Raw genomic sequence first — 9059 nt, forward strand, 5'->3', positions numbered from 1 at the left:
TATTTATTCAATCCATGTATAATTATAATGCTATGTGACTTGTGATTTCATATTTGCCTTTGGTTTCCCAGTAGACTGTGTCTTTTTTTTTCTTTAATTTTTTTTTACATTTACTTATTTTTGAGAGACAGAGAGAGACAGAGCACAAGCAGGGGAGGGGCAGAGAGAGAAGGAGACACAGAATCCGAAGCAGGCTCCAGGCTCCGAGCTGACAGCACAGAGCCCGATGCGGGGCTCGAACTCCCAAACTCAGGATCATAACCTGAGCCAAAGTCGGACGCTCAACCGACTGAGCCACCCAGGCGCCCCCCCCACAGCCCCCAGTAGACTGTGTCTTAAGGACAAAAAAAAAAGGTTCTTAAACATATTATTCTCAGATACCTAGTATAAATACAAAGTGGATATCCAGAATATACTTATAGATTGCTTAAAATTAACTATAAATTTAAACCACTTTTTTACTCTGAAGTCAAAATTGGAAGCTTCTCCAATGTGAAAGCCCCTGATGAGCAGTGATGATAATGTTCTTGAAAGTGAGTGAGAAATATCTCTGGAGACTGTTGTCTTGGCCCCTGATTTAGCATAGTGTTCCACAGCCAAAGGGCTGTGCACCTAGACGTTCTATGCTTTGCTTCTATGAAAAGAGGTAGATTGCTAAAAAGCCAACAGCAAAGATTTGTTCATGAAAGCAAATCTTGGGTCTGTTTTCGCGCAGCCTAATGAATAGAGTCATCTCTGTATCTATGGCATATTATGACAACAAGTTGTATTGTTACTCCTGAGTCCTTGAGAAAATGTTTAATTACATTTGGTATCTTCAGTTCACTAAGGCAGAGAATAACATATGTTTTAAAACATCATAAAAGAGTAGAATGTGTTATCTTCAACGAGTTTATCCTGATTCATATATGCGATCATTTTTTTATCACTCCGATTCTCTACAAGTTCTTGGGTAAATATGGAAATGAGCACAAATTATGGTTTTCTGCAAATCATTTTATTTACACATGAGATAAACATGCCACACCCTTATTATGGCCTTTTTTCTTCAATAGTTAGTTACTCGACAAATATTGCCAAGATCCCCTAGGAAAAAAAGCATTATTTCCCCTAGGAAAAAAGCACCTCAGAGAATATAGCAATACGCATACCTTGCCTTCAAGGATTTACATCCTGTGTGTCTACATTTTTCAGCCGGGGAATATATCTGATTCATAGTCCTCACCTCAGAGAAGTATTAGCAGAATGTGGGCTCGTGTCCTGTCAGGTCAGGTCCAGCCCAGGTTAAGAGAAGTTAACTGATGTAGGCAGGCTGACCCGGGGGAAGAGCTGAGCCCAACAACAACAGACTCACACCCACAATTTCTCTCAATACCTGGGTGGACATTCCCGTATCCTTAAGAAGACGATTTTTATAAACTGACAGGAAGTGAATTTTCAGCCCTTTGGACTCAGGGCTTGCCACATTCTGGGAAGGCAGTCATCGCTTTTTGTTTTGACAAAATGTGTAAGAAAAAAGATACCTGGGATGAGGGTGAGGAGCGGATCCATTTCTGCATTTAGTTAAATGTTTATTTCGTAACTATCTGTAAAAAGTGTTGAGGATACAGATGTGACCTAGACACTCTTCTGCCCTCAAGTGACTTACAACCTAATCTAATAGGGAAACATACATAAAGATAAATAAGAACAATATATGTTATATATAGAATCTGATTTCGGTTCAAAGGACAGTGGAAGCCCAAAGAAAGGAATGGCCAATTTTATGTAGAGACATGAAAGATTTTTTTTTTAAGATTTTTTTATTCTTAAGTACTCTCTACACCCACCATGGGGCTCGAACTCACAACCCCGAGATCAAGAGTTGTGTGCTCTACCAACTGAGCCAGCCAGACGCCCCTAGACATGAAAGATTTATTGATGGTGACTATTGAGCTGAGCCTTAAAAGAGAAGTAGGAGTTTTTGAAGTGGAGGAGGAGGACAAGGAGGGAGAGGAAGGAGGGGAGGAGGAGGAAGAGAGGCCGTTCTAGGCAGAGATCAGCCTAAGCAAAGGCCAAGAGCTACATAGCCTCACCTGTTTGGGGAGCTGCAAGCAGCCCAGCATGCCTGGAGCATAAGGTGATAGGAAGGCGTAGCACCAGGCAGTGGCTGGGTCATCAAAGCTTGTGTACCTTACAGGGAAGGGGTACATAGGAGACGTGTTAAGGAGGTACCACCAACGGAATTGGGTGACGGGTGAGATATAGAGGTTGCTGAATCAAGGAGGACAATGGTGATATTCATCTGAGGCTGAGCCCTGTCACCCCTGACCTGGCGTGACATCTCTAGGTCACCTGCTAAGCTTGCTCCTACCCACCGTTCCCAGGCTCTCCCTGGTTCTCCCCATAGGGACTCAGCCTTCAGACCTGTCAAGCCTGCAGAACAAGCTAGTGAAGAGGTGTGGGGAAGGAAGGAAGGAAGGAAGGAAGGAAGGAAGGAAGGAAGGAAGGAAGGAAGGAGGGAGGGGGGGAGGAAGGGAGGGAGGGAGGGAACAAAGGAAGGAAGGAAGGAAGGAAGGAAGGAAGGAAGGAAGGCAAGAAAGAAAGAGGACCCCAGGGCTTGAAAGAACTGCTGGGGTCAGGCCACGTATTTGAATATGTCTCACATATTCAAATCCACTGACTCCCAGGACTGGATCCAGTAAAGCCCAGGGATTATCAGAATCAGGTGGGACAGCAATTTTGTAATTGCAGCTTATCTGGCACCCGAGGGCTCAGTGCCAGAACTTACTATTCAGCTGCCTACATTTCCAGTGGGAAGTGTATTTCTCTCTCTCTCTCTCTCTCTCTCAATGTGGAAATGTATTGTTTTTTAATTTTTTTAGGTTATTCATTTATTTTAAAAGAAACAGACACAGCACAAGTCAGGGAGGAGCAGAGAGACAGGAGAGAGAATCCCAAGCAGGCTCCATGCTGGCAGTGCAGAGCCCAAGGCGGGGCTTGAACCCATGAGACTGTGACATCATGACCTGAGCTGAAACCAAGAGTCTGACACTTAACAGACTGAGCCACGCAGGTGTCCCTGGAAATGTATTTCTAATTCCAGTGGAAATGTAAGACATTTCAAACACATGATTTGCCCTCAAGCAAAATCAAGCTTTTCACAATCAAGAACTTTTCAGCTCTTTTATTTGATTTTCAAGCTAATATGTTTTGAGGAGCAAATTAAATGCAGACAGATGATTGTTTTCTTAGCCTGGTGAGAAAAAAACTGACAAAGGACAGTAAAGGGTTAGCAGGTGAAGAGAATGGCCTTATTACAAGTGAGGACTGTCAGACCATGTTCTGGGAGCCAAGGCACAACACAGATAAGCAGTGCCTGGCATCACCCGGAATTTTGTAAACGGCAGATAAGCCTGCTTTCAACCCAGTCTTCAAGGACTTTTTTCTCAAAATACCCAAGATGCCTGTGTTAGACTAAGAAAGGAACAAGATCGCATCTCCTAGGGTCTTGGGCTCCAAATCGGGAACTCTAAAATGAGAGTAGAAAAAAACTCGGAGAGCAGACAACTCAAGTGAGAACAAAATCGTCACAGGCATTCTATCAGCAGTGAATAGATCGCATTTGACACGCAAGTCAGAAAGTAGCCCATCCACTCAGATGGGTGGGCCAGCTTCGCTCCTGGAAACCTGCTCACTGCAAAATCCTTTTCTGGCTTTTAGGATGTCACTTGATAGCCCCTGCCTCTCTCAGACGTTCATGACCAAATGAATTCCTCTAAATCTTGTCAGGGAGCTTTTCTCCTCGTGATGGCTGAGATGATGGCTCAGCCTACTTGCAGCCCCCTGACCTCCTGAAGACGAAACTTTTAAGAGAGATTTGACCACACAGTCAAATCAACCATAGATGTAGCAAATAGTTAAATTGAGAAGAAGCAAACATAAGATTTCAGCAACTTCGGTGACCACTGGCTTACTTACCCAACATTGCAGAACATGCAGGAGAAAGAGTTCACACTGCCTGCCAGCCACTTTGTTTACATACAGTACAGGAGAATAAAGAAAATTCCCATAGGAATGCCTGTGAATAGATAGATACACAGCAGACGCAAGTACCTCCTTACCCCTCTTCCCCTTTACATAGTTATATAATAATGTAATCGTTGCCACAACTTATGACATTGGTATTATTATCCTTAATTTACAGATGAGAAAACTGAGGCTTGGGGAAATCATATTGACCCAAGTTACCAGCTAGTAAGTGGCGACCCAAGCATGTAAACCAGAGTCTGGCTGTTTCCAAAAGCCCACGTGTTTTTCCTGCGTCACAAGGGAGCTTACGACACCAAAGATATTTACTAAAGCTTGTTTCTAAAGCGTCTTTAGCAATGCAAGTAACTTTGGGAGCTTGTCAGAGCCATTACACAATCCCCTCCCTCTTTTGGATCCAGCCCAGGGAAGAATAGAGTAAGTCTGCCACCTGAAGGCTACCCGTCAGGGCAGATGCTGGGAGCCAGCCCCGTTGCAGGCAGGGTGCTGTGGACAGGGAGTCCTTGGAGGGGGTCAGAGAGGTTCTACTCCCCTCTGCCCTCAGCCACCTCCCCGCCAGGCCACAGAAGAGAAGGAATCTGTAGCAGCCAAACCCAAGAAGAGCGGGTCTTCATTTTTGTAGAAACAAAAACGAGGAGAGGCAGAAACTGTCCTCTTCTATAATTTCCACCCACTGAAAAAACCCTAAGGAGTATAGTTTGTACTTGAGGTCGATTTGGGGATGACTCCCAAAGCTGATTTCTATTCATTTGCCTGTTTTGAATAAAGAAAAGTCAGGCTGAGAGGTTCTGATAGCATATAAATTAAAGATATGGAGGTATCTCATTGAAATTCTAAAGATGTGCTGATCCTACCCTAGATTTCTCTCATCAAAAGAGTTCTCTTGTGGTGCCGCTGCTGACTTATTAATAAAGATCACGCTTTTATTTGATTATTTATCTAATCAGGATTCACCTTCAGTTTAAGCTCATTAAGTCTGCTGTTACAGAGTGACGCTCTAAGTGTACTTGATGGTGGGATTACATCCAAGTGAGACAGGGAACATATTCACGCGTTAATGGTCAGGAGCAAAGACAATGTCCCGTAAGCCATGTGGCACCCGAGAGCGGAGCATGCACGCGGTCTGCCAACCAAACAGAAAGGGCACATGTCTCCAAGAGCAGAGTGAGGGCTGCACACGATAATTAAGTGCACTTAGTACCAGAATAACAAAAATGGCAAGCGCTCCGATTATTCCAAAAACCAAGAGAATACTACCATTCTTCATACACATTATGTTGGGAAAGCTTTTCGAATGGGCTCTTAGTGAAACTTCTAAGTTCTGTTCAGGATGCTGGGTGCTGCGCCTGCCCCCAGCTTGACTCCCAGTGGCTCACATTTAACCTGCTTGCTTCCACTTGTTCATAAGTTTTCCAAAGTGGTTGTAATATAAACCAGCCTAATAATACCTCTCCTGGGTCTTTGCAGAGCAGGTAACTAAGTCGTCTCGTTCTTACCTGATGAGTAGTTGCCAGGTTTAGCTACTGGTGATAAATCCTCTTCTTGAAAGCCGTCTTGCCCCACACATAGGAAATTCCACTTCTTGTTGGCCTAAGACACCTCTGACTACCACAGTGCCACGCTGAAAGAGGGCCCGTGAACAGCAGAGCCATGCAGTTAGCCAAGGCCAGCGCGTCCCCTCCCTGGAAACGCTGCAGCCCAGACTTGGCACTGGAATGGGCTAAATTATTTATCTGGTCGGATACGAGAGAAAGCAACTAGGAGCTTCCTGAGCTGATAGTCTCTGTCCCTGGATTCATACTGAGACAGGAAACAGGCCAGGCTCCATCAGCAAAGAGGGGGGATAAAAAAAATGGAATCTTCCTCCAAAGTCCTCTGCCATCACCTCTCCTGCCTGGCGTAGGTCCCGACCAGGGTGAAAATAAGCTGTTCCCATCAATCTCCTTGAATTCTTTGAGCACTGGGTGTGAGGCACTGTGAGATAGAGGTGTAAAAAGCAACCTTTGCCCTCAGTGAGCTTACGATACATCCACTTGGACAGAGAAAGCAGAGGAAGAGTTACATTGCTCATTCATTCATTCATTCATTCATTCATTCCAGGCACCCATGTGTCAGACACTGTGCTAGGTATGAAGAAAGACTGAAAAAAAAACAGGCGGTGATGAAAATACCATCTGACTAGCACAACAATGGGCAAAAGGTGTGAAGTAACAGTGAAAGAAAAAATGCCATGAAATGGTATCTGATTAAATTCTCAGTAAGTGGTACGTGAGGTAAATGCCAGGAGATCAGAGCAGCTCAGTTTAGGTTTTTTGATGCTGCTGTAAACAACACAGCCAAGCCCCAGCCAACATGACTCTTCTGGACCCCCGAAACAGGAAGGAGATTGGTCATGCAGAGCAGGGTTGTCAGATTGGGTCAGCATGGAAGGAGGTCACCCATGAGAGGAATGTCTGTCCTTCCGGGAAATTCACCTCTGCCTCAGGAGCCATCCTTCAGGTCAAGAAATACGGCCCTGGCGGCAAAGACCTTTCACTGTGGGACTTCGGAGGAGAGAAAAAAAAAGATCACCTACAAACGAGTGTTTCTTATTACAGTATATTAGAAATTCTTATACGATTACTTTTCCCATGAAGGGCTGGACTTAAAATCATAACTATGTAAATGATATATCTGTTACTTGTCACAGACTCTGGACCTCTGAGTCTAATTTGTATCTCTTTTAAGTTACCTGTCATGATGTTGTCTACCTATTTATTTGCATACATGACCCTTTGTGTCTCGTTAATTTCATTTAAAAATTTTTTAAGGTTTATTTTATTTTTTAAGAGAGAGACAGAGCATGGGCAGGGGAGGAGCAGAGAGAGAGAGGAGACAGAATCTGAAGCAGGCTCCAGGCTCTGAGCTGACAGCACAGAGCCCAATGTGGGGCTCCAACCCACGAACCGTGAGATCATGACCTGAGCCGAAGTCGGACATTTAACCCACTGAGCCACCCAGGTGCCCCTCCACCTCATTAATTTCTTAAGAGCAAGAAACATGCCTTATTCATTTCCCTAAACTTCTTATAATTTAGCACATTGCCTTGATAAAATAGGCAACCAGTGAATAGCTGTTGAATGACCTGTATCATCCAAAAATGGAACAAGCCCTGGGCATTTGGGTTTGGAGCCTTTCTTTGACCTCAAACTTGAAATTCATTAAAGGAGAGCCCTTCCCTCATGGGGAAAAGTTCATGCAACTTAAGAAGAGAGAAAGAGACAAGCTTACAATGATGAAGAATGGAAAGGATGCATCCCTACTAGCAGATTAGTGAAATCATTGCTAACAATCAACAGAAAGACAGATGTCAGAGTTGAGTTACCCTCACATTCAAACCTGAAATTCTTATTCTAAGGGCGATGCTCATTGTGTGAACCAGTGTTGGAAGTTGTAGAACATAAAAGGGAATCAGCCTCATGCATAGCACAAACATACAGAACACTATGAATAAAAATGATGTTAACTTTGGGTATGGAGTACGGAGCAGACATCACTATTGCTTGGAAATCATCTGAGGGGCACCTGGGTAGCTCAATCGGTTGAGCATCAGACTTCGACTCAGGTCATGATCTCATGGTTCATGAGTTCGAGCCCTGCGTTGGACTCTGTGCTGACAACTCAGAGCCTGGAGTCTGCTTCGGATTCTGTGTCTCTCTTTCTCTCTGCCCCTCCCCTGCTCGTGCTCTCTCTGTCAAAAATAAACATTAAGGGGCGCCTGGGTGGCGCAGTCGGTTAAGCGTCCGACTTCAGCCAGGTCATGATCTCGCGGTCCGTGAGTTCGAGCCCCGCGTCGGGCTCTGGGCTGATGGCTCGGAGCCTGGGGCCTGTTTCCGATTCTGTGTCTCCCTCTCTCTCTGCCCCTCCCCCGTTCATGCTTTGTCTCTCTCTGTCCCAAAAATAAATAAAAAACGTTGAAAAAAAAATAAATAAACATTAAAAAAAAAAAAAAAGATGGGGTGCCTGGGTGGCTCAGTCAGTTAGGTGTCTGACTTTGACTCAAGTCATGATCTTACGGTTCATGGGTTTGAGTTGCACATTGGGCTCCGTGCTGATGGCTCAGAGCCTGGAACCTGCTCCCGATTCTGTGTCTCCCTCTCTCTCTGCCCCTCCCCCTCTGGCACTCTGTCTCCCTCTCTCTAAAAAAATAAACATAGAAAGAAAGAAAGAAAGAAAGAAAGAAAGAAAGAAAGAAAGAAAGAAAAGAAAGAGAAAATGAAAGAAAAGAAAGAAAGAAAGAAAGAAAGAAAGAAAGAAAGAAAGAAAAAGAAAGAAAGAAAGAATGAGCAAGCAAAGGAAAGAAATTATCTGAGAAGTTAGCACCAAGCAAGGAAAAGTCAAAGGCCTGTAAATGTGTGATACAAACTGTAGCAGGAAGGGGGTGCTAACCACGATGAAGGTGCAGTTCTTGGTCATCTCATTTCTGTGCATCATTCTCTGTAGGTGGAATTGGCTGTGTAGGTCGAGACAAAGGCCAGGTTCGAAAGTGCCTCGATGTGGTAGAGATCTATAACCCTGATGGGGACTTCTGGAGAGAGGGCCCACCTATGCCAAGTCCCCTGCTCTCCCTTCGAACCAATTCTACCAACGCAGGAGCAGTGGATGGGAAGCTCTATGTCTGCGGGGGATTCCACGGAGCAGGTACCGATCCAATTTTAAATGTTTTATCACCTCCGCCGGTGTTGGCTTTAAACTCCCTTAACTGACGCAGCCCCCAAAGGATAATCCAGACAGCAGGGTGAGCCCGGGAAGAAGCCTGGCCTTCAGAATTCAGTGGCCTGGAGCCTCTCACCGAAGCTCTGAACTGGGTTTTCACAGCTGCAAAATGAAACCGCCACCCCCACAGGCTATTTTAAGAGTTAAATGAGATCCAGTTTATAATGTGTCTGGCCTACAGCAGTCACTCAGTAAATATTAGCCGAATATGAGGAGAGGAGAAGTGGGAGAGCAAGTCTAAGGCCCGACTGCAGGGCTAACAAGAGATTTGAGAA

The 9059-nt window shown here is 44.7% G+C and overlaps 2 protein-coding genes across 6 annotated transcripts in view; one reads left to right on the plus strand and one right to left on the minus strand.

Moving 5' to 3' along the window:
- MGLL (monoglyceride lipase) overlaps window positions 1-5725 on the minus strand; it is a 252960-nt gene extending 247235 nt beyond the window's left edge. The window contains exon 1 of the mRNA XM_086697289.1: window positions 5526-5725. The gene's annotated coding sequence lies outside the window, so the exon portion shown is untranslated. The remainder of the gene's footprint in view (window positions 1-5525) is intronic.
- KBTBD12 (kelch repeat and BTB domain containing 12) overlaps window positions 1-9059 on the plus strand; it is an 82854-nt gene that overhangs the window by 44108 nt on the left and 29687 nt on the right. For all 5 annotated transcript variants that reach the window (XM_025921601.2, XM_086697279.1, XM_086697280.1 and 2 more), the window contains one exon: window positions 8512-8709. In XM_025921601.2, coding sequence (XP_025777386.1) covers window positions 8512-8709 — 198 coding nt within the window. The remainder of the gene's footprint in view (window positions 1-8511; window positions 8710-9059) is intronic.

Source organism: Puma concolor, chromosome A2, assembly GCF_028749965.1.
Source record: "Puma concolor isolate L17-30 chromosome A2, mPumCon1.1.hap2, whole genome shotgun sequence".
NCBI lineage: Eukaryota > Metazoa > Chordata > Mammalia > Carnivora > Felidae > Puma > Puma concolor.